We start from the raw sequence: 27,598 nt of genomic DNA, 5'->3' as shown, positions 1-27,598 counted from the left end.
AGAGAAGTGCAAGGCAGGGAGCAAACAAAGCGGGGATCCAGCCAATGCCTATAAGCGAAGTATATACGATGCCATCCATCGTCCAATGCATTGGGTATTAAATAAATCCTGATCATATTATGAAAATCCTTTGCGTCAAAAAAACGCACGGTAACAAAATGTGTGCGTCAATTTTCTCCAGCATGCATCCCTGACGCACAAATGTGCATAAAGGGAAACACTGGATTATTAGTTGTAGGTAAACAAGTTTACTTGGATTTGAGTTCAGGTCATTTTCCCCCTTGGGAATTCCTGGTCAACCTGAAAATTAACATCTTCTTTATTAAAATTTAAGCAAAAGATCTGATCTTGCTGACAACTTAGATGTTCTAGAAATGAACTTTTGACCCTCATCCATGTCCTAATATTGTCTCTTAGGTTTTTATATTAAGATTGTTTGTATTGTACTCATTCCTATCTTAACATCTAAAGTGTAATCAGTCTTTTAGCTGTGTTCAGTTTTAATTTGAGAGATTTATTTAAATTATTCATTGGAATTACAAAGTGTTCATGGATATCTTTAGGACTGAATTAATATTTTGGAATTATTATTAATTTATTCAAAGACATTTGGATTATATCACTGTGAAACATCATTTCTTTGTTTCATTTAATGTATTTAAATACTCTGATGTATGGTACAGTGTAATGCCAGGTTTTTACATATGTAAGTTTCTTAACCAGTTCATACACCCCAAGCGAAGCATCAAGTCTTTAAATGTATAGCAACAACTATGCTTAGCTTCAGCAAAGATCAGTGCAAACACCACCTAACTACAGGATGTGTACATGCACTTACTGACAAAGGGTAACCTTTGATGGGAATGGAGATGTTATTTTACTTGCAAGAGAAAACAAGTTAGGGACAGCAGTATACATAGGATGCAAAAAATCTATTTGATCATGCAGTAAGAGCAAAAACTTAAACTAAGCAAGTAAAATGTGAAATGAAGGCTTTAATTACCTTTTGTTTTGAAAGATTGTGATATTACCAGAGACTTTTTCAATCATCTTGTCTGATGATTCTAGCATGGGCAAGGCTTGAAAAATATACTTAAAATAGAACATTTAACCAAAGTAATTAAAACATGAAATATAGGTCTCATTGACCTACATTTATGAAGAAGGCATAATACTCAAAAAGAAATTTTTCATGAATCATGGAAAAACTGTATATACACACGGTACTAAAACCTTCTGTAATTAGCTAACACAAAAACATAACCGTAGCTAGTGAAATGTGAAATGTAGGTCACAGTGACCATTTGTTGTAAGGGTTTGGTTCTATTAGAAATGCATACAATAAACTAATTTGATAATTCTAGCATGAACCAAACTTAACAAATAAACTTGTAACACAAAATGTAACCAATGTCAGAAGTGTGAAATATGGGCCACAGTGACCTATTCTGTAAATTGGTGTAGTTCTTATCATACTGCATGCCTTCACTAACTTCATGAACCTACTTGTAACAGTATATATATATACATGGTGCGAAAGACCTTACTGGTCATAAGCAAAACACAAAAACTACACCTAAGCCAATAAAATATGGAATACAGGTCACCGTATCATTTTGCTGTATGGTTGTGGTACTAATAGAGATGCATAAACATACAGTTTGATGATTCGAGCCTGAACAAAGCATGTAAAAAAAATTGTAAAAAGCATTTGAAGTGTGAAATATAGGTCACATTCTCCAGCTTTTTTGATGCAGACATAATTTCATGATTCCTTTGTCTGACAGTATCGATACAAAGTGAAACTTCATTTTGCATGTAGTCATTTTAACTATGCTGAAACTGGGAAGGTAAATATTAGTTGTAAATTACAAGACTGACAGATACAACTTTTGAATAAAGATTTTAAATAAGTGTTTTCATTAGCCAAGATTCTATTCTCCCCTAACAAGAGAGCCTGAGACAATAAAACAAGTATTTAATTAATTTACTCTGCAATATCTAGTGTTTTATTTAATCTGCCCAATTTAATATTTCTTTTATTCTTGTGTCTTGTTTGTAAACACTGCAATTTAAAACAGGTAATCTTAATCAGAGTGGATATGAACTAGACAGAATAAGTTTACTGATACAATTAAACTGGCAAAAATAACCTACTTAGATATAATAGACCAGCTACTGCTTACCTTCTCTCTCTCTCCCTCTGTGTATATGTATGTATGTATACATATACACACACATATACACATATGCCAATTTACCATTTGCTTAGAACGACATTCACTTACAACAAGTCTTGGTTTATCACATGTTAACCTTATGAAAAAGTCAAAGTGGTAATTTCCAAACTATGGGAGTATAGGGTGAAGATGGAATCAAAGTCAACATTTTAAAGTATGTAAAACTTATCTTTGTTAACATAGTAAACTGACACCAAGACATTACTCTGTTTACAACAATTGTTCTAAAAGTAAACTGACATTTTGTCCTGATAGTAAACTGCCACTGAGACATTTTGTCCTCACAGTAAAACTGACACTGTGACATTTTGTCCTGATAGTAAACTGATACTGAGACATTACTTTCGGCTGAGATAAGCAGTAAAAATTGCTGTACAAAGAGTGGCACCAATAATGTTATGCTAACAACGATACTCTACTTGTCTTTACTGAAATTCAGCTGCATTTTCCATGCAGGGAAGGTGGTTGTTATTCAGACTGCAATTAAACTACTATTTTATGTTCCTTAAATAAAGTTTTTGCAATAAGATACTTTAATGGCATTATACTGCTAACTTTAATTCCTAACATATAATAAAACCTGATATTTAAGACAAATAACCTATTTGAATAAATTGTATACAATAAGTATGAAGGTGAAGGGAGTAAGTGTGTGGTGTGTTCAAATTTGTGTATATGTGGATGTAATGTGTTTACACAGCAGAACTCACCCCTTCTGGCAGGAGTTAAACTAGGTGGTGGGGGTGGCGGTGGTGGGCCTCCCGGTAAAGGAGGTGGAGGTGGTGGAGGAGGAGTTGGGGCTATTGATCTTAGTTCTTCTGGTGTTGAAATGCCATCAAACATGTATTCACTAGAAGATGTGTCATCAAAGCTGTTAAATGGGTCAGTGACACACTCTGGTGTGGCAGCTGGTGTATGGTACTGAGATGAAGAAGGAGTACTCTGTGGAGTGGCAGTTACCACTATCATCCTTTCCCCATGTGGAAATTCACTGGAGGGGGTGACAAATCCATTATAATCAGGTCCAAAGCCAGCCTCAATCCCTGCTTCCTTAGCATCTGTAATTAATGAAATGAATCTGCATAACACAATGTCTTGTTACGCCACTGCCTGATCAAAATCCTACAAAACAGCCCTCAGAGCATTGTGATGCAACTTTTTTACGATGTTAATATTAGCCCATAAAATGATTACACTAATTAAATTAGATAACTATTAGCCCATAAAATGAATGCCCTCAATACATTCAAATAGCTATTAGCCCATAAAAGGAATGTCCTTGTTACAGGGCACATGCAACAGTGACAGAGAAATGGACACACACGTAAATGTATCTAGAAAGGGAGAGTACCATGCATTGAAAAAAATATTTTTACAAAGGGTCACAACCCTGTCCAAAATGAATAAGACTAAGCCCATCAAAAACACACGTAAATCTGTGACAATGTTCATACAAATTACATCATGATATACTGAATATTTCATCGCCTATATTAGTTACAAGTGACAATCATGTGATGATATGATGTTAATTGTTGAGGTCACAACTCCATCCAAAATACAGCTGAGAAGACAAAAGCCATATAAACACATCTTAATCTGTGACAAAACACACACCAAGTTGTATCAGGATATGAACATTAATCATCAAGCAACACTTGATGTGAAAATATGATGTGAACTGTCAGTGCCATAAATCTGTCCAAAACAGTATTGACAAAACTCATCAAAGGCACATCTAGGTCTATAAGACAATTTCCAAATTAAATCACTTCAGAATACAGTGAAACCCTTCTACAGCACACAATGTTACAGTACAATTTCAGATATAACACAATTGTGGAGTGGCTCTCAAAAACGTGTATAATTGTTCACTCGTGAAAATATAAATATTTTTTTCAAAGTATGAAAACTAATGTGTAATAAGTTAATTATCACTTAGGGGAAGAGATTGTGTAGTGTGGCTCCTGAGATTTTACAATAATTTCACCAATTCAATTTCTAGAAGTGCAAACTTTGTGCCAAAATGAATGAGCTTGATTTAATAATTTGACAGTATGTGGTGCATTACTGAAGAAAAATTTGTCTTCTGATTGCATCTTTCTTGACTTGAATAAAGATGTCCAAAGTTTTTTTTGTGAATATTCATTTCAAAAAGTCTGTCAGTAGTTGATCAATGGGCTTTCATTTTAGTTTAGTTTTGAAAGAAGTCAGCTAATTAAAAAGCTGATTAGTGTTAATCTTATAATGAAAAGCAAAGCCAGTGAGTCTTCATTGGTGCTCTTCAACACATCCTGTTTATAATTTTTACTCAAGGAAAAGAAAAGAGTCTCATCCAGATTAATAAATCAATTCATTTCAGTAATTGTTAATCATCAAAGTTAATTTCACTACTAAAGACTGTTCATATTATCAGACAAAGATTTATAAAAAAAGAAAAACACTTTCAAAAATGAGAAAGCCACCCATACACACAATTGGCTTTATGGTTTTATTAATCATTACAGAGTTAGTTGACCAGTGAATACTATTCTGCATTTCCTATTTTTTTAACAATTATTCTTACTGGGGTCATTCAAACCAACTAGAGTCAAAGTGTTAATTAGTAGGTATTTACAACCAATAACTAGATACAGAAATGCAAAACGTTTACTTTTCAAGAGAAGTCTGAAGCCCAGGGAAGAATTAAGTCCAGAGTTAAAAATGCAATTAGCTTAAAGATTCAAGCAAACTTCTCACCTGAATTTATAAATCAATTAATTTACCTACCAAGATAAAAGGAAAACAACAGATCATTGATGCCTGCTCAATCGACCATCATACATATCTCAGAAACAAATTTATGGACCAAATTATTGTCAGCAGTCTTGGTCATTGCCACGCATGTAAAAAAAAACAACATCCCATTTCATCTTAACACTTTTTATTCTCTAGCCTCAAATCATTCAGATATACCAGGGAGATGACTCTGTGGTGAAAGATTCCAGTAATCCAAGTTCTGAGTTTTATATTTTTGTCATTATGTTCCTAATAATTCTGAATCATTTTTGAAGGTAAAAACTCTGTGCCATTAAAAACCAAACAAGGATTGTGCTAGTTCAAAGATTAAAATCATTTGTCACCTTGTGTGACCGAGCCTGATAGTTTGGGATTTTAACCACCTTATAGTGGCTAGTTTATTGAAGTGTTGTTGTTCCCAACTTTATCACCAGCATTTTATTTTCAAACCTCCTGTATAAACTGGTATGGAAAATATTAATATGGAAATGTTAGAAAATGGCTTGAGATTCTTTTCCATGTTAGAATATAGGTAATTGAAAGACCATGGTATATCCTTAACCTTCTGAAATAAAACAATTCGATGACAAAAGATTAAATGCAGAGGTGAAATTTACAATAGCACAAGGATGCCAAAGAAGATAGCTGTCAAGAGAACTAATTCAAAATGGTCAACACACAACAGTCATCTCCCTGTTTTTGAATTCTAAATACAGGTAGTAGTAGTAGGCAGTCCCAGTACCTGAGAGAGCATGTTGCGTGAGCTCATCTATTCCTGCCAGAACTTTGTACTTTTCTACCTCCCTCTGTAGTTGTATTGTTTTCTCCACATACTCTTTGAGTCTCCTTTCATATTCTTCCCTTGCTTTGTCCAGCATATGTTGATGCTCTCTCTGCAAAAGTTGGATCATAAAAAATAAACAAGAATACTGTGCATGACAAATTATACACCCAATTAGTGTTTAATAGCCTTCCATGTAGGCAACAGTACACACAAATGATCTCAGTGACCTGTAACAGTGCAGAAATCATTATTTTTTACCATGCTTACCATGATCATGACTTCTGACCTTTAGACCCAAGGTGCTTTTGTCTCCTAAATACAGGCTTTTCAAAATATGGTCAAGAAACTTACTCAATAAAAAAAAATCACTCTGCACAAAAACCATTTTTCAACATTGTCATTTGACCTTGAGACCTAAATTCAACAGGCTTTGCTTGTACCAAGTCATCCACAAACTTACCTGATAATTAAAATCTATTGATAGAAACCATTTATCTTCTCTCATTCGTATTGAGATTGACCTTCAACCTTTTGAACCCAAAACCAATACACTTCTTCCTATTCCCAAGTTAAAGCTTTCCTCAAGGTTAGGTCCATGTATGTGATATGAAACATGTTACTGTGCAGAAAGCATTTTTCTTCTCTCAGTTACAGTGACTTTGACCTCTGATTATTCTGAATCCCTGAATCTGTAGACAACTTCCTTATCCCAAGTACAAGAAGACAGACTGCTTCTGTGGAAGCAGTCTGTCTTCTTTCAGTCACAGTGACCTTGACCTATGATCTTTTTGTCCCAGAATCAATAGGCTACTTTCTTATCCCAAGTGCAAATAACACAGGCCTGTGATTTAGAAATGATGTTATTCTGTGGAAGCCATGTCTGGTTTTAGTCATAGTTGTCCTGACCTTTGACATTTTGACCCCTAAATCAATTAAGAGTTTATCTTACTGATGTGCAAGCCATTCACAAAGGTTGATAACTCTAGAAGGTGGAGAAGTCAAAGTATTGTTTACAAACAAAGAGATGGGCAAATAAATGGTTGGACAGATGCACAGACATCATAAAGTATTGTAATCTATCTTATGATGGTAATATAAAAATACCACTAATGAGGGTAAATATTAGAGAAGCAGCCTCTAAACAGATGCAATTGAAACTATTTAATATATCTATTAACACTTGCCATATTTTGGTTCCAGACTCACATGATTGGTATAAAACTGAAAAGTTTTTGATGCAAGAATGTTCACAAAGAAATTTAGCATAAAATGGTCAAGCACTTTCAAATAGTCATTGAGACATTTTGCTATTTCAAATACTGTAGTTATTCTAATAGAAGCCATCTTTCTGATATATGCCCCCCCCACCCCCCCGCCCTTTCCACAAAATAGAAATTCCTACCTGTTCAAGGCTTATATATCGGTATACATCCACAATGGTATGTCCAGATAAAAACAAAACAGTACACAGCAATCCAATGAATGTTAGAAAAAATCTAAACAATTTCATTTATGAACATTATCAGTTAAATAGTGATGTACAGAAATCAATGATACCAATGCACCCACCCCCACCCACCCTGGAAAATGCAATGTCCCTAGGGTGTCTATTAGAAAACTATGTAATCATACTTGACAGCAGATCAGTATCATTTGTATAAAACTAAACTGATGTAAAGACACTCTCAGACATATCAGTCTAAAATATCAAAGCAACTTCTTTCAAATAGTTTATAATTAATCTCAACAGTGGCCATATTTGATGGCAGGGCAGTACAACCTGTACAAGTTTTAAAGCCTTACTGACTGGAAATTATTAATTTTATTGAAATTTATCTGAGAAGCTGAAAACAAACGTGGTGACAGAAGAAGAATACATGAAGCACAAAAGACCGATGCTCATAGGACCATACCACACATCAGATCCATAGTCAAAGCGTGCCTTAAGTTAGTCTAGATTTTCGGTAATGTTCACCCATAGGACTCCTGGTAATAATTATGGTGTAAAATGGGAACCAGTCTAGAAATGGGTGAACATGAAATATAGACTTGTTATGGGTGTGGAAGGCCATTACTAATTGACAATGTGCAGTAAAATCTGAATTTTAGAGTTTATCATATAAATAGACAATGTTCTGTTCATGCAATTTCAATCCTCTTACAGAATCACTTGAATTTGGAACACTCAATACTAAAACTAGTACCTGATCAAATAAATGCCATGACTCGTATGGTTTTCTTCACATTCAAGCTTGCATCAAGGATGGGTCTACATTTAGAAATATTGTTTTGATCTCAAGCATTCAGAAATTTAAAGTTATTAAATGTTTAATATCATGTTTGCATTGTTTTACTATGGGAGTCGAATTAGTACAAGTCCTTTAATTAACAGCAAAACAAGATGGACATACTGGGTTCTTGGATGATCCTAAATGAATCTTGATGGATAAACAATTTTTGGGGGTTCTTGGATGATCCTAAATGAATCTTGATGGATAAACAATTTTGGGGGGGTTCTTGGATGTTCCTAAATAAATCTTGATGGATAAACAATTTTTGGGGGTTCTTGGATGATCCTAAATGAATCTTGATGGATAAACAATTTTTGGGGGTTCACTGATGTTCATTGTTTTATATGAAGCCTTGCAAAATGGAACAGTACCTCTAAGATGCTTATAAAATATAATATATCCAGTTTTGAATAAATAATCAAAAAGTATGTGTTTTCAATGATGACACAAATATCCCAAAGTAAGTATTGTATCTTGAAATCTCTAGAACAATGACATTCATTTAAATTCTTGTGTTCTGGATAGATGGAACAAATTTTCTTTGTCTTACATGATTTCATTCTTAACATAGTTGGACACAGTCTACTGCTGTAAATGTGTCTTTATATTTGTACATAGGGTATCTATGATCTTTTAAAATACATTTATTTTTAATATTCATTTTTTTATGTATGGAATATGCATTGTGAAATAAGGAATTCTTAATGTCTTAATATATTTATACTATCTAATAATGAAAGTCAGACTTCTATAATGATTTATTTAAAATCACAAACTGAATATTCTGAGAACAGTATTTTTATTTATTTATTTGAACAACTATTGCACACCAACCTTGAATTTGATGACATACATTAAATCAATCTTTGATAGGCTGACTTTTGAAAACACTTACATTTATCCATTTAACTTTTTGCCAAACAGTAAGTATGTATCCAATTCCTGTAAATATTATATAAACAGATAACAAGAACTACTTGTGGATGCTAGAATCTCTGTATATCAATCTTGTTTCAAAAGATATCATTTCTGATGAGTGCCTTTTATATCCAAAGACACAACAAAGAAATCTCATTAGTTATATATTAACAATTATTATCCTGTCATCTTCAAATCATCAACATGCAACAAAACCATCTCTGATAAGCATAGCAGATTTGAAAGTCTACTCACAAACTGCCCCTGCCAAATTTAGGAATATAGGAAATTCCCTTTAAAAGTATAAATTTTATTTTATGCAGCGGAAATTACTGGATTTTACAAGTAAAATAATTATGATAATATTAACTGAGTGAAATATGATAAACAATTCTCTGCTATGCTGATCACAAGATAACCATGAAATTCAAAAGTTATTTTTAGATGCTTATATGATTGAGTGGTAATTACGGCAACCTCCCATTAAAGACAACTTATGCTCAAATCCAACAATGCGTGAACAATTTTTTTCTTAATGTGCTATTTTACTCTTTAATGGGATGGAGAATCGTGTAACAGTTTATATCTTCTGTGTGAATAATCAGAAAACACAGCAAAATATAAACAGTAAACCAATGGCATTGTGTGGGATCCTGTAAGAAATCTGCTACTTCAATCCGTTATATAGTACATCTTGCTAGCCAATATGTTTGAGGATAAAATGAAATGAAAATATGCTCCTACACGTGAATAACATAAAATTGATTTATTTTATCTTGTGGGTGAAAAACTTAAATATTTTCATGACATGTTCACCCATTTGATAAAATATATCCATTAGTCAGTCACTCATAGCAAGCCATTAGTCACTTGTAGGAAGTAAATAACCTCTTTTCATTAATCACTCATAGCAAGCTAATATCCTCTTTTCATTATTCACTCATAGCAAGTAAATATCCTCTTTTCATTAATCACTCATAGCAAGCAAATATCGTCTTTTCATTATTCACTCATAACAAGCAAATATCCTCTTTTCATTACTCACTTATAGCAAGCAAATATCCTCTTTTCATTATTCACTCATAGCAAGTAAATATCCTCTTTTCATTATTCACTCATAGCAAGCAAATATCCTCTTTTCATTATTCACTCATAGCAAGCCATTATTCACTCGTAGCAAGCCATTAGTCACTCACAGCAAGCCATTAGTCTCCTTGTAGCAAGTCATTAGACACTTGCAGCAAGCCATTAGTCACTATGTACACACAAACACTGTGGTGAGATCACAGAATATAAAACTTGCAGGGCACAAGGCATTATTAACTTAACATGACCTCTCTCTATCTTTTGAACCATTATAACTGATAATGTGGAAAATAAAATACACCAAGTTTTATCATGATTTTGTGTATTTTTTTACATCATGCTTGATATTTATGTATTGATATATTCTGTGTTTATAACATGACTCCCCCCTATTTATAACATGGTCCCTCACTGTTTCTTATTGGATACCAATTTTCACTGGATACCAATTTTCATGGGGTACCAATTTTTTAATGGATTTCATGGTTACTACAAACATGAATATAAAGACCAAAAAAATAAACCAGCAGAAACAATAGGACTACTGCTGAAACCAACAAATTTAAGCAAACAAAAAAGACATTTTAGGTCAAACCATGAAAAAAATGATACCCATGAAGTCAATTTTCTTAGTAAATAGGTTTCTTCGAATACATTACCCAATCATAATTCCTTAGGAGTACTACTTCACAAATCCAGCCCTCCCAGATGCTACTTTAAGCCAAAGGAAGCTAAAAGTTGTCTGCCAACCCATGTGGTGGTTGGGCATAGTGATCTCATCTTACCTATAGGACTAGGTGGCAATGAGTAAGAAAATACATGTTATTACTGGAGCACAAGGCACACTCCCTAAGTATGTAACTGGGGATACTGGGAGCGTGTACGTGTATTAAGAGTGTGCAAGTATTTTTGAAGAAACATATTTTACTATAAAAAATTGGTTTCTTCGACTACATTACCCAATCATCATACCATAGGAGAATAGGTAAGAGGTGGAGAGAGATACATCCCCTTTAAGAAGCTGTCGATCGACCTGGAAGTGTGATCTGTTGAGCTGCGGAGATAGGTCCTACCAGATCAAATTGGGCCCTTTGAGATGAGAGATCTCGGAGATTAAAGCAAGAGAATGTCAACACTGATCTCCATCCCACAGCCTGAATGATGTTGGTTAGAGAACGGTTTCATTCAAATGCTAGGCTGATGGCAACTGCCTTAACCTCATGAGCTGAGATGCGTAAAAAATTCATTTGTGCTGGGGATATTTCCCTGTATGCCGAGCGAATAACCCACTTGATCCAGGATGAGATAGTTTGAGCTGATATATCATTTTGTCCTGATTTCTGACCTAGAAACTGGTACAATCTCTTCAACGCACCAGCTCTGTTTGATTATGGTACCACTTCAAAGATCTGACTGGGTCTTGTAAGTGGCCTTCATTTTGATGTGTCTAGGAGGGACAGAGGTCTCATGACAAAAGTCTGGTTATCTGTGGAAGGAAGATGGTTCTTGTGATGAATGAGGAAACTGTCATGGTTCAGACTGACCCATCTTGTCGGAACTGCAGGTAATTAGGGTCTGCGGACAAGGCATATATTTCACTAATTCTGAATGCTGTTGCTAAGGCCAAGAGAAAGCAGGTCCTGCAGTGAAGGTGTATCAGAGATGCCTGTGCAATTGGTTCAAAGTGGGTCTTGTTCAGCCAGGTTAATACCCAAGATAGGTTCCTCTTGGGGCAAAGGGTTAATGTTTTAGGCCATATATACTCAAAGTTTGCGATTAAATTGGTTAAGTCCTCATTTTGTCTGACATCTTCGCACCCTGGATTATAAAAGGTGTCAGCTATCATAGAGCGGTATTCTTTGATCATACTCGGAGCTAATTTTCTTTCTTCAAAGCACCTGAGGAATAAATTAGCTATCTGTGGAACTGATGCCTGGAGAGGTAAAATAAGTTTGTTTGTGGACCACTTGGTGAAAATGTGCGATTTGCCTTCATATGCTTTTTGTGTGGATGGTTGTTGTGCCTGACCGATTCTTTCCATGACTGGTTGTGAGAATTGTTTAAGTCTGTGAGCCTGTTTGACATGATTCAGACCTGCAGGTTCAGGAGCTCCAGACAAGGATGAAACAACTACCACCATGATTGTTTGAGTAGATAAGGGAAGACCCGAATCTTCCATGGGATTTCTGATGCAAGATTTATGAGGTCATTTGTCCACGACTTCTCCCATAGGAGTGGTGCAATGAGGATGAGGAGACAGGCTGATTTCCTTTGCTTTCTATATCACTTTTGGAATCAGCCATGTTGGAGGGTAGGTGTATGCATTCAGGTTGTTCTAATTCAAGGAAAGAGTGTCGACTGTCAATGTAAAGAAGCCACCATGTTGCAGATTTTCAATGCCCAATCCTGAGGGAGATGAACCACATTTTCACATGTACTGAACTCCATACCTAGATGAAAAACATATTGGATGGGTACTAGGTTGGACTTGTCCTCGTTTACAATAAAGCCCAGATTGCTAAGTGATGTGACAAGGGTTATCATGTATTAATGAAAAATAGAACTCACTCGATGTGTTTGATGGACATCATCCAGGTAACTTGATGTTGCCATCATAGAAATGGTCCGGACATGTGCCATGACTTAATTCATGAGATGAGTGAAAACCCTGGGTCTGATATTGAGACCAAATGGTAGGGCAATCAATTGGTATACCATATTGTTGTAGGCAAACCACAGGAACTTCCTGGACACCTGATGAATAGGGACATGGAGGTAAGCATCTTTTAAGTCCACACTAATGGCAAAGTCACCCTCTTGGTTGGCATTTAGAATGCAACGTCATGTTTCCAATGAGAACCAAGGAGCATGAATTGATTGAGGGCGCTGAGGTTACTGATGGGGCACAGAGTGCCACTTGCCTTTGGAACCAAGAAATATTTGGAACAGAATCCCATAGAGAAAGTGTTTCAAACAAGTTCTACCACCCCTTTCCTGCTGTAATGTGTTGGTTTTGAGTAGATTTGATGGGACGTTGGTGAATGATGGAACTCTGGACAGAGGTGGAGGAGTGTGAAATGTGACACAGAGTCCCTCATGAACCACTTGCAGAGTCCAGGTATCGTTGTGCCAAATTTTGTCCAATTCGGCAGCAAAGAAAAGCAGTCTTCCTCCTATCGGGATGTCTGAAAAGAGCAGATTGGAGACACTGTAATTTTTTATGGGGAGAAGGCTGTCAAGGGGAGAAATACTGAGTTGAACAAAAGACTCCCCTTGTGTTTTATTAGCTTTGGTTTGCGATGGTTGTGACCTATGCAAGTCGATCTCCAGTAGGACTGTTTTCCGGAAGGTTTGTATCCTATGGGTGGCTCTTGGATCCCTTTCCTGATTTCCTGTATTATCCCTGTATTGGTGCTGTGGTGGCAGATTAGGGAAATTTATTTTTGGGATGGCCTGTTCATGAACCTCTTCAATTTCACCATTAGACAAAAGGTTGAATCATAAAGGTTGTATGCACAGTCTGGCTTTATGGTGATCCTTTAGGAAGGTGAAGGTTGCGAATACAGAGTCCCATTAAGCCAACTGTAGATTGGTAGTGGCAGTGACGGCATTGGCCAAGGTGTGTTGTGCCACCCTGTTTAAAACATGGGCCATGTATGATACCGACTCCTATGCATGCCCTGTAGAAGTCAAAGTGGGAGGAGAGAGGCTATGTTCCACTTGTTGAAAAATTGCCATGGAAATAAAGTCCTGTGGAGAGCCCACAGCAATGATGTTGCACACTGACTGTTGAGTATCATCGAAGGCCACTCAATCCGTATGTATGGAATGCGGTTTGGACATCCCCAAAGCAGTGATATCGATCTATTGTTGGGGTTTCTCAATGAAAGGCTGGCATGTGACAAAAAATGCTGACGGAAGTAAGATGGAATGCTTTTTGTGTAATGAAAAGTCTATTAATGCTGGGATCCTGCAATTGGTGGTGAAGACAGTTTTGAATGTCTGTAACTCTCCCTACGAATTATGAAGATGGGACAGGTTATGAGATGCTTGATCCACATAACCTGTCCTTACCTCATCACTCTTCAAGTTCACCTCATACCTCTAAGGACAATGATGCTTTTTCTCAAGGAACAGGTTTTGAGATGTTTGACCCATGTAACCTGTAGACAGAAAGGAAAGTAATGGCTGTTGGTTAAGCTCTTTCCCTTGTTGCTTGGCAAAAGATATAGAGTCAAGTCTGAAAAGAATCACAGTAATATTCGGTCTGGAGGAGGTGACTTGGGTGCCAGGGCAGTTTTTGATCTTGTTGCTTTCCGGCGCATAGTAGCTGAAGGGATAGAGGTTGAATTGTCCCCTTTCTCCACCAAAAATTCCTGTACAGATGAAAGGTCAGCTTGTAGACTGATGATGTCATCATCTTTTGAATTCCGCTTCTGTGCTTTGCCCATAGTTCAAACCAGTAAGTATTATAAGCAGTTAAAATAAACATGAGTGGCTTAGCTCTGTCACCTTGTAGGAACTATCACTGCAAGCTAAAATTTAGCATTGGTCCAGTTTGTGATAAAAGGCAGTCTAAAGTCACCGAACCATATAGAAGGTAAAATGCTAATAAATATACCACAATATGCCAGCACATGTCTTGTTTGGCTATCAATATGGCGGAGAGAAGACCAAAATAAAAATTACCTGGAAAAATGCAAGTTAGCAGAAAATTTTAGCCAATACTGCCTGTCGGAGAGGTCAAGGCTTGAAGCATGTCTAGACACTAAGACTGCCTAGGTTAAAGCAGACAAAGCAATAAAGGTTATATATACAGTGTGACCCCATTATAGCATGCTCCGTTATAACACAAATTCGGATATAACACAGTCGTGGTGTGGCTCTCGAAATTCAATATACATGTATTTTTCTTGTACACAAAAACAAGAAAAATTCTTTCTTAAATGTATGAAAAAAACATAAAAATTTTATTATCATTTTGGGGAAGAGATTGGGTATTAATAATACAAGACAATCGTGGCATGGCTCCTGAAATTTTGTTTGTATTTTTCTCACACATGAAAAAGTAGTTTTTTCTTCTAAAAAGTACAAAATATAATGCATAAAAAGTTTATTCTGGGATCACATAGGTCTTCACCAATGTCGCAAACTTGGATTGTTTTTCCTTATTGGCAGCAAAATATGCCATGTGGTGATTTTTTTTAATTGGCAACATTGTAGGCTGTTTGAACTTTTTTTTTTTACAACCATAGGTTTGGAGTGCAGAAATTCAGAGGCCCCATGAAAGGAAGCCGCAAACTGGATATAAAATGCACTGAAATTGATCTAGTGTTACATAAACAAATTCTTCGTCTGTTCTGACAAACCATCTAAACAGTGCACTGTTATATCATAATCCACTTATCTTGACATCTAGCATGAGTACTGTATGTTGTGAAATATCCGCTTTGTTGTTGTTGACATTTCTGGTAACGGAGATCAACTGGATTGGGCATTATCTCGTAATCTATCTTTCATCGGATTTTTGGCCGCTCACTAGTAATTAAACCTCTGTCTGCGTGGGTTCAAGTCCAAGGCTTGGCTAGCATGGGTACATGGGAAAGCCTGCCAGTAGCTTCTCATGGGTCGGTGGTTCTTCCCTGGGTTTTCCAGGGTTCTTCCTCTACCAGTTATACTGGCCGTCATGTATAGCCTATCTTGTGTTGAAAAATGGCGTTAAATCCTAGAACAACAACAACAACAACTAGTAATTAATATATTTGCAAAGACTGACATTTGTATGTGGATGGCAAGTAAAATTCCTCTTCTTTTCACTTAGAATTAAATCCTTCAGATTTATATATATGTAAGTCTAAATAATTAAATAATTACAATATATAAATAATACTACTTGCAGGAAGGCTCAGAGACAGCCTATACAAGTACAAGTATACAATGAGCTCATGGCGCTAAAAATGACATGCAAAGAATGCCCATCTATATGTACCAGAAAGATGGATTTAAACAGACAAAACATCAGGTTCTGAAAATATAAGACACTTGCACATGTAATTAATGCAGCCCAGACCTATCCAGAGGGGATATTATGGCCATGCAAGTAACGAAGTGCTATAAAATATATATATATATATATATATATATATATATATATATATATATATATATATATATATATATATATATATATTGCTATCTTCACCCTCTATAAATAAACCATTATTATTATTATCATTATTATTATTATTATTATTATTATTATTATTATTATTATTATTATATACATATGCTGGAATTGAACAAATGTTGGCAACAGTGAGAGAGAAAAGTTGGAAATAGAGATAGAGTATACTTTCCTTGAAGTGAAAGGACTCCTCCAGCTGTAGGTGTACTTTCAATGTGAAAATGGATGGCGAGGTCTTTTGTTGAAAATAGTGTAATGTGGAGCAAGAGCAGAAGTAATAACTGGTAAATTCTTACTCATTGCTGCCTAGTCTTACAGTAAGGGAAGATCACTGCCTGACCATCACATGGGTTGGCAGACAACTTTTGGCTCCCTTTAGCTAAAATTAGTATCTGGGAGGGCTGGATTTGCGAGATACTGGTACTCCAAAGGTATTATGCTTGGGTAATGTATTCAATGAAGAAACAATTCAGTGGAGGATTTTAAGATGATGTTTGCTCTGATGCCTTCAGTCAAGATGGTAATGGGCTGAGGTCAAGTCTCATATTTGCTGTGTTATGGTGTTTGCTTTTTTTACTTCAGTCAAAATGGTAATGAGGATAACTCAAGTCATGTACTTAACATTGCCACTGGTTAATGAAGATGTACAATGCTACAGCACATGTAACACATGTGATGACAAATGATATTAAATTAATTTTCAAATGTAAATCTGACTGAAAACAAATTACAGAGAGAAGGTACATCTAAAATAAATTTCATGTTGGCAACTTGCTGGTGGTACAATGCAACCATCGTCAGTAAAGATGTATTCAAATACTATTCGCATTAAAGTCATTAAGATATTAAATTAGCATCACAATGCATCACTTAGTCTCACATGGGTCTGGTCAAATGAGTCTATACCTGCATTTTCTCCTTTTCCTCCTGGTACTCATGCCTCAATTTTACCACTGCTCCTTGGTGTTCTGAAAGAAACAAACTATGCTGTAATACTTTACCCACATACGACATGTACCCAACTATGAAAATGGCATACTGTACCATGATCTGGCATTGTACAATATACCAGTAGATCTGGATCTATGTAGTGTAACTGAACTCCTGTACCCTGATTTGCCATTACATAATGTACTGGTAGATTGGGGTCTATGCTATTAACTTGCATACTGTCCTCTGGTTTGCAATTGTATAAACTACTGGCAGATCAGGATCTATGCCATACAACTGGCAATGAGAGTACAGTGAACAGCATATATTTTGATCTACCACTGTATAATGTACCAGTAAATCAGGGTCAATGCTGTTTAACAGGCTTCAAGAGTACATTGAATAGCATATATTCTGATCTACCACTGAACAATGTACTAGCAGATTCAGGTCTATACTGTTGTTGTTTGAGGCTTAATGCCATTTCTAAGCACAAGATTTGTTATTCCTTACAGCCAGTATAACTGGTTAATGAAGAACCTGGGAAAACCTCAGTAAGAACCACTGACCCACTGGAGCTACCATCAGCTTTCTCACATACCCACTGAGGACAGGTAATACGGCAGTGATAAGTAAAGGTGTGCACTTTAGACCATTTGGACTCCTGGTGTCCCTCAGGTGTATGATGTTTAACTTGCATTATGAATACAAGGAACATCATAGATTTGGATCTTCCATTGTATAATGTATCAGAGTCTATGCTGTTTAACTTGCATCACGAGTACAAATAACAGTATACACTCTGATCTACAACTGTATTATACAACGGTGAATCTGAGTGTATGCTCGTCACAATTGTTCACAAATTTACATACAATTATATTTCATTCAAAAATACAGTCTAATCCTTTTTATCTTATGCAAAATGCTACCTTAAAAATGGCAGCCAAGGAAAACTGTCAGATGCCATCTTTATGTTTATTTCCATTTTAGATGAATGCAAACATTAAAAATTGGTTTTTTACTTTATGTTTGATATTAAGCTCAAGATAGCCTATTGTAACAACTGGCTGCATTATTCAGACAAACCTACCGTTCATATTTAATTAAAAACTGAATAATCTCTCTCTTTCTCTCAACATCCTTCATCCTGATTCAATGTATAACATGGTACCACTATGGAATAAACATACATTTTAACAAATCAAAATTGAAATTAAGAAAGTATAATTTTTTACATCCATTAACTGAAAATTTAACACGAAAACCACTGAGCTTTAAATTTCTTTACAAAATATGTGACAACACTGGTTAAAAGAAAACAGTATCAAGCTTATTATTATATCTTTATAATGAAGTGGGAAAAAGGCCCTGCCTGATATCAACATACCTGCCTACCTTTCAGACAGTCTGTGAGTGTGTGGGGGTGGGTGGAGAGTGAGAGGGTGAGGAGTGGGGTTGTGCTTAGAAAATGTGTTCTTGTGTATGACTTAAATCAAACCCACTGTTCAGCTGAAAATATCTTATCCACTTATACATGCCTATAGAAAATTACAATAAATTCAGATCTGAATAAAATAAAATGCTTCCTTTCTACTTCCAAATACAATATACCATAGCTAGCAGACTTAACATTATTGTGTATCATTAATACATATACATGCACAAATGCACACACATTATAAATCATATCACACAGGTATCAAATAAAATTTAAAAAAATAAAAATATGCATTTTATTTTAAAATCAATGTGAATAAAATTTTAAAAAATATGCATTTGATTTTAAAATCAACATGACTATGAAACATAATATTAACTTCTTTTCTGTGCTTAAAAAACTCACTGAAGAGTTTGAAGGTGATACAAATGATATTAGGGATTAACTGTTTAGTGTTTGGGGGTGGGGGTACTATGATTTTCTTTCCAACCAACAAAAACAATGTTTTTCTCTCAACTATAATTGATGAACATGTGTGTGTGTGTGTGTGTGTTAATAAGACTTTAAATAAGTTTGATTTAAAGAAATCTTGTCAGAAACATACAAGCTAGAAGCTGATACTATCTCAGCCTATTGGATACAAGGTCACATTATAAATATGCCTACATTTTGTTCATATTCAAACTGAACCAAGATCTTGATATAGGCCATTTACCAAATTTTATCAAAACTGAAAACACAGTCTTCAGAGTGGTAATAAGCGTGAATCAATTACTTGCAATAATCACCTCATTAATATGCACTAATCATGTGCATTACAAACTGTATGTGAAATCTTGATCATATAAGCCTACATTCAAAGTTTGATCAAAAGCAGATCTAAATACTGGCTTCCAGAGTGGAAAGAAGCTATGCCAATTAGATACAAATTAACTCATTAATATAATGGATTTCACTCATATTAATCCCATCCTATATATTGATTATATAAGCCCTTATTTCAGTTTAATCAAATCAGATCAGAAATAAGGCATTCATGGCGGTAACAAGCTCAGCCAATCTGATGCAAGATCACCTCATTAGTTTGTGTGGATCTCATTCATTATACATCCAGGTGAAGATCTCGATACTATCAGCTCACTTTTTATGTTTGCTAAAAATTGGATTAGAGATGTGACTTCCAGAGTGGTTACAATCTAAGCCAATCGGATGCAACAGCACCTCATTAACATGTATGCATCTTGCTCATTACCAAACATGTCCAAGATCTTGAGGATATAAAATATGTTCCAATCCTGACCAAACCTGGATCAGAAATAAGGCCTCCAGAGTGGTAACAAGGTCAGTCTCTCAAAGATAAGGTCCCCTCATTACCATTCATGGATCTTACTGAACATCAAAATCCAAAATTAGTATCAAACAAGTCTAAATCAAAAGAGAGCTAGAACTATGGACTCCAATGCAGTATGAAGCAATTGTTGATGGTCATACAACACACAATGCGTGATGGACACATTGCCATGACATAAGCTGATATGACCTTAATGGACATACAACACATAATGCATTATTGACACATTGCCATGGCATAAACTGATATGTCCTTATGGCAATTGTTGATGGACATACAACACACAATGCATGATGGATACATTGCCATGACATAAGCCGATATGACCTTAATGGACATACAACACATAATGCATTATGGACACATTGCCATGGCATAAACTGATATGTCCTTATGGCAATTGTTGATGGTGATACTACACACAAGACATGATTGACAGTTGAGATCAATGTCACATGGAAACCTTCTGGCATCAAAATCAAGAACACAGCAATTTAAAAAGAGCTTCCAATACTCTGGTATAGTTCTGTGGAATAAGCTTCCACTACATGTAAAATCTGCTGAAAATATTAGAGTATTTAAGAAGAGATATCATCAGCATGTATGTGTTTCTAATAGATAATGGAGTGTGTGTGTGTGTGTGTGATTGGGATTTTTAACGTAGCTTTAACAAGTGTTAGGACTCGTCGGCCTGGTGTCAGGATAATGTGTCTGGGTGGGACATCATGCTACATGTCTGCGGCATGATGCCCAAGTGATAGACCACTATAAACTGCCACACTGCAGACATCATAGAGACTGAAATTTATTTAAAAATATGTTAAAAAAATCCAAGTCTCAAGACTCCTTAAGAGGGCCTCAAGGGAGAATAGTCTTTGACTAATGAGTCACCCTCTATAAATAAAGTATTATTATTATTATTATTATTATTATTATTATTATTATTATTATCATTATTGCTATGGCATAAACTGATATGGCCTTATGGCCAGATGAGCTAAAAATATATTTAATTTACAAAAACAATAAATACTACAATATTTTTTTAGTGGCATTTGTTCATCCCAACCCTGTCAAAACATAAACACAATCATCACATTTTCTACCATTCAATATAACAGACAAATCAAATTTAGTATACATGTCTTTACACATGGATTTAAAGGCCTCATCTGGGGTTGAAATCTTCCTAAATTCCCCATTTAAATGCAAAACTTCAAAATCAGAACTTTAAAAAAAAAATCCCATGTCCTTTCCTATGCTGACTTTGGGACAAAGACTGCTATAAACACAGTATCCATTGAGTCAAAATAACATAGTCCAACATGGTCCATGACAGACAAGTAATATCTGGGCAAAATGATCCCTCTCTCCTGAATAATATTTAAGAAAATTATCAAATGGTCAGTAAATGTTACTAATATATCCAATTAAAATTAGCACAAAAAGTATAATTTTCTGATTTTAAACCATTACCTGCTCATTTGTACACACATGATTGTGGTTGAAATCTATTGTCCCATTTCATTCATGTCCCAAGTAATACTTTTTTTTTTAACCCTGTCTCAATGTCTTTGTATCCCTCTGGCCCACATTTTATAACTGCCATGCAATAATGATCTGAACTCACCCACATGAATTTCCAAGTGATATGGTAGTTGTACCATGCTGGCTTTATCCCTTTGATCCATATAAATATTTTTACAAAGATACAGGTTCATCAAAAACACCCATAGAACATTAGATCTGATCATTGCATTAAGCCAGCTTTCCATGGACTACTTACATCCACCATATATAACTGTATATCAGTCAACTAAGTAAAACACAACAATAACCATCCTTGGCTTCCACACATTCCATGAAAAGCCTGGTTCACCGTAATCTGCAAATTTAAGTCTGAAGAACTGAAATTGTCCATTGCAACATGCATCACTCAAATCATTAGTAATTTTAACAACATGGTACACAAAGTGGTATTTACCCAAATTTACAAAATCCAAAATTGAAAGACAAATTAGGATTTATGTAACAAAATGGAAACAAATTGTTCCGAGCAGCATTAATAGTTTTCATCTATGAAGCTGTACCTATCTGTATTGATATGTGCTAAAGACAGGTTATTCCCAATGTCAGTGACCCTTACCCCACAAAAGTATTTGTCACCTCCGAAGGCGGTAACTAACATTTGTCACCTGATAAGAAAGGTGGTAAGTAAAACTAACATTTGTCACCTGACACGAAAGGTGGTAAGTAAAACTAGCATGAAACTAGTGTAAAATGGAGTCAGGACCAGACCTTGCTAACGGCTGAGGCTCCTGTAGGGTCCAGTCTGTAACCCTGTTACTTTCTAATGGTTGAGGCTCTTGCATGGTTGAGTTTGTGATCCTGATACTTTCTTTGATTTACATGGGTATGCATATTCTATAGTTTGTAAGTCTGTCTAGTGGTACTTGTTTATTTTTACATCTTTATAGAACACTAGCTGTATTGTATTCTCCAAGATCTAAACATTTATGTATCAAAATGGTAAAAGGGAATTCATTTGAATATGCAATAAATCCAAACCAATTTAAATAGGCAAGTCATCAAAAATAATTTTGATTTTCAAATTGACCGATAATAACATGTTCAATTAAGATGAGGGGGGGGGAGAGAGAGATAGAGAGAGAGAGAATAAACAGTTCAAATGTGAAAAAAGACATATCCAGCATGTTACAAATTGTAAACCAGTTTTGTAAAAATTTAAATATTGTAAACCAAATTGTCAACCAGTTTTGTAAAAATTTAAATATTCTATACCTTAGTGGCAATCATTTAACTCATACAGTAATTCGTAATAAAAATACTATGACTGATAAAATGTATTCCAAAATAATCAAAGCACTAGAAACATGTATATGATTAATCAGAGCAGTTTATAACTTTGAATGCAGCTTTACATTCATATTATGTTGCCAATTAGTTTATCCAGGAAACAGAAAGAAGACAACATACACCCACACCCCTTGTTTAGAATAATGTTAAGTTCTTATCACAGACATGGACCACTATGGTGGCCTAGTGATTAAAGCATCCGCCTCAGAAGTGAAAAGTCATGGGTTCAAACCCTGGCCAGGTCATACCAAAGATTTACAAAAATGGTACTAACAGCTGCCTTGCTATGTCTCAGCATTAAGACGTTAGTGTTATGACTGGTCAGCCTGGTGTCAGGATAATGTGACTGGCTGGGACATCATGCTACATGTCTGCGGCATGATGCCACAGTGCTAGACATCACCATAAACTGCCGCACTGCAGACATCGCAGTGATATGACTGAAAAATTGTTAAAGCTATGTTAAAAATACTAATCACACACACACACACATACACACACTTATCACAGACTCTAATACAATTTTATGATTCTCATCAACTCATGAATTACATTTTATTCATTCTGTAATATTTTGTTTCTGAGTGATGACATTCAATTACCTGGCTTCAAAGCAAACAAAATTAAGGCATGTGTGAGCCCATATACAGCTTTATAAGCCCCTAAAAGAGCCCTACACCCTTCAAGCCTAACAGAGGTAAGCTCCCTTGGTGTCTCAGACTTGTAAACCTCTTGTTCCTAGCCAGGTTCCAATCCACATCTATGGCCTTATCACATGCTCTTGATTATATACGTGTTATCTTATCACACTGCAACTAATTTCTAGATTTCTGTGCCACCATCCCATTCTATGTATATAATAATGCTTATTAGGTACCTGACATGGTCAGTTCAATGTCATATATAATGCTTATTAGGTACTTGCCATGGTCAGTTCAGTGTCAAATATAATGCTTACTAGGTACTTGCCATGGTCAGTTCAATGTAAAATAAAATGCTTACTAGGTACTTGTCATTGTCAGTTCAGGGTCAAATATAATGGTTATTAGGTACTTGTCATTGACAGTTCTATGTAAAACATAATGCTTATTAAGTACTTGTCATGGTCAGTTCAATGTAAAATATAATGCTTACTAGGTACTTGTCATGGTCATCAGTTCCATGTAAAATATAATGCTTATTAGGTACTTGTCATTGTCAGTTCTATGTAAAATATAATGCTTATTAGGTATTTGTCGTTGTCAGTTCTATGTAAAATATAATGCTTATTAGGTACTTGTCGTTGTCAGTTCTATGTAAAATATAATGCTTATTAGGTACTTGTCATTGTCAGTTCTATGTAAAATATAATGCTTACTAATTCCTTGCCATGGCCAGTTCCATGTAAAATATAATGCTTATTAGGTACTTGTCATGGTCAGTTCAATGTAAAATATAATGCTTATTAGGTACTTGTCATGGTCATCAGTTCCTTGTAAAATGTAATGTTTATTAGGTGCATGTCATGGTCAGTTCCATGTAAAATATAATGCTTATTAGGTACTTGTCATGGTCAGTTCAATGTAAAATATAATGCTTATTAGGTACTTGTTATGGTCAGTTCAATGCAAAATAAAATGCTTACTAATTACTTGCCATGGTCAGTTCCATGTAAAATATAATGTTTATTAGATGGTCAGTTCAGTGTAAAATATATTGCTTATTAGGTACTTGTCATGGTCAGTTCAATGTAAAATATATTGCTTATTAGGTACTTGTCATGGTTAGTTCAATGTCAAATAAAATGCTTATTAGATACTTGTCATGGTCGGTTCAGTGTAAAATATATTGCATATTAGGTACTTGTCATGGTCAGTTCAATGTAAAATATAATGCATATTAGGTATTTACCATGGTCAGTTCTATGTATCTAATAATACTTGCTATGGTCAGTTCCATGTATAATATAATGCTTACTACGTACATGCCATAATGAGTTCTATGTAAAATATAATGCTTACTGGGTATTTGTCATGGTCAGTTCTATGTAAAATGTAATGCTTACTACGTACTTGCCATGGTCAGTTCCATTTATAACATAGAGAATATTGGGTACTTGAAATGGTCAGTTCTATGCATATTTTAATGCATCTTAGGTTCCCACCATGGTCAGTTGGTATTAAAGCAATAAACTTCATTCATTTTATCTTTGTTCTCTCTGATAGTGGAGCTATATTGGGTCTGGTAGGGTAAGTATAACTGTTGAAGTCATTTAATATGTATAATAACTGATATGAGTAAGTGGCAAAGTATGGGAGACTTATAAATGGAGATTGTCAAGCTGTTAAAATATCAAAGGTTACTGAATACCACAGAAGGTCAAATGTTGCAAATATAGTCATTCTTTCTGCATGACAAATAAGTAGTATACTATACAGGGTCTGGTACTTCAATATTTTTCGTGTAGCATTATTCTAAACAAAAACCAAATATTTTTGGCATGAACAGTCTGGGATTATTTTGAAAGATTACAGTTAAAAACACAAGTGAAACAAAATGTCAGAAATGTAACTGTCCCTTTTGAACAAGTCTTGTCATAGAGCAACTATGGCAGAGCAAGCACAGAAAAATTAAACTGACATATTTTACACATAAATAATGGTATAGTGAGCAGAGTAACCAAAGGTGATAAATTTCGAAGTGTGCTGACTATACTGTTTCAGCTATTACAAGCAACTCTGCTTGCTGAAAATCATTTATAGCTAAATATATGGCACCTCCTCAGACCACTCTCTCTGCAAATCTACTTTTTCCCTATTTCTTAAGAAGCCAAAAATGGCTAAACAACTAACAATCTTATTATTGGTTGGTATGCCGTAAATGGAGAATAATGTTTAAACAATACACAAAAACATATTGAAATAAACAATATATAAACATATACTTTAATCAATGTGAGATTATATACAAAAATAGAAAGAACAGAAATTAACAAAGACATCAAAATCAGAAAATTTAGGACATCTTATAAATTAGACAGAGGGAACAAAATGATGCAGTCTGAAACATGTAACAGTTTTCTGGTGAAAACATACTGGTTTTGAAGCTGTTTAGGGAGGAGCAAATACACCCAGGACAACAGGTCAGAGTTAAAAATGAACACTGGAGCATCAAAGTACATTATCTTATTTTAATAAATTTAAGTTGTGATGGCACATTGCACAGAGTAAAACCTGATGCTTTTAAATGGTTCAAAATTTTGATGCATAGAATCCCTACAGAAGCTATAGTTATCTTGGGTTTAAATACAGAAGACGTTGTTATCACTCCCTAATAGGGCAAATATTAAAACTGATTGTGTGCTAGAAAAACAGTATGGCATTCTAGTACAGTTAACTGCAGATATTTAATTCCTGGATCTTACAATACACAAAAGACATGAGTCTGCAAGGGTTTCCAATGAAGAAAAGTGGAACAATTATCAGTTAACAAACTCAACATTAAAATGAAAAATGAAATAAAATTATTTCTGGAAAATCAGTAAGGTATCCAACAAAGCCTGCCTGCTGGGAATATCAACTTCCTGGATTTTGACACTGCACAAAACACATGAATTCTCATGTTTTAAACAAGGTAGAAAAATAACAATATCTAAAGAACAAACACATGTTTACAAAGAGAGAAACACACATAAATATTTTCACAGTTACATAAAATGATACTGTGGTTTGTATTGACTGCCAAAGCTTGTTTTATAATGATTTTGAAAAATTAACAATAAATACCAGTTCACATCCCTACACATTAGCATACATGTACTGGATCTAGCTGACTGCCCAGATACTACACAAGCATACATGTACTGGATCTAGCTGAATGCCCAGAAGCTACACAAGCATACATGTACTGGATCTAGCTGACTGCCCAGAAACTACACAAGCATACATGTACTGGATCTAGCTGACTGCCCAGAAACTACACAAGCATATATGTACTGGATCTAGCTGACTGCCAAGATACTACACAAGCATACATGTACTGGATCTAGCTGACTGCCCAGAAACTACACAAGCATACATGTACTGGATCTAGCTGACTGCCCAGATACTACACAAGCATACATGTACTGGATCTAGCTGACTGCCCAGATACTACACAATCATACATGTACTGATCTAGCTGACTGCCCAGGAACTACACAAGCATACATGTACTGATCTAGCTGACTGCCCAGGAACTACACAAGCATACATGTACTGGACCTAGCTGACTGCCCAGAAACTACACAGGCATACATGTACTGGATCTAGCTGACTGCCCAGAAACTACACAAGCATACATGTACCGGATCTAGCTGACTGCCCAGATACTACACAAGCATAGATGTACTGGATCTAGCTGACTGCCCAGATACTACACAAGCATATATGTACTGGATCTAGCTGACTGCCCAGAAAATACACAAGCATACATGTACTGGATCTAGCTGTCTGCCCAGAAACTACACAAGCATACATGTACTGGATCTAGCTGATTGCCCAGGAACTACACAAGCATACATATACTGGATCTAGCTGACTGCCCAGAAACTACACAAGCATACATGTACTGGATCTAGCTGACTGCATAGGAACTAAACAAGCATACATGTACTGGATCTAGCTGACTGCCCAGGAACTACACAAGCATACATGTACTGGATCTAACTGACTGCCCAGGAACTACACAAGCATTCATGT

General features: G+C 35.3%; 1 protein-coding gene across 1 annotated transcript in view; it reads right to left on the bottom strand.

Annotated features, from left to right (window-relative positions):
- The window catches only part of LOC149805319 (uncharacterized), a 179,609-nt gene that overhangs the window by 86,651 nt on the left and 65,360 nt on the right, over positions 1-27,598 (bottom strand). Inside the window, exons 5-7 of the mRNA XM_089949229.1 lie at positions 17,188-17,249; positions 5,761-5,911; positions 2,951-3,298 (exon numbers count right to left, since the gene is read on the bottom strand). Of these exons, the coding sequence (XP_089805355.1) occupies positions 2,951-3,298; positions 5,761-5,911; positions 17,188-17,249 (561 nt within the window). The remainder of the gene's footprint in view (positions 1-2,950; positions 3,299-5,760; positions 5,912-17,187; positions 17,250-27,598) is intronic.

The sequence above is a fragment of the Sinohyriopsis cumingii genome, chromosome 2 (assembly GCF_028554795.1).
Source record: "Sinohyriopsis cumingii isolate HCF-2022 chromosome 2, ASM2855479v2, whole genome shotgun sequence".
Lineage (NCBI taxonomy): Eukaryota > Metazoa > Mollusca > Bivalvia > Unionida > Unionidae > Sinohyriopsis > Sinohyriopsis cumingii.
This window is presented reverse-complemented; position numbering and strand designations above follow the sequence as displayed.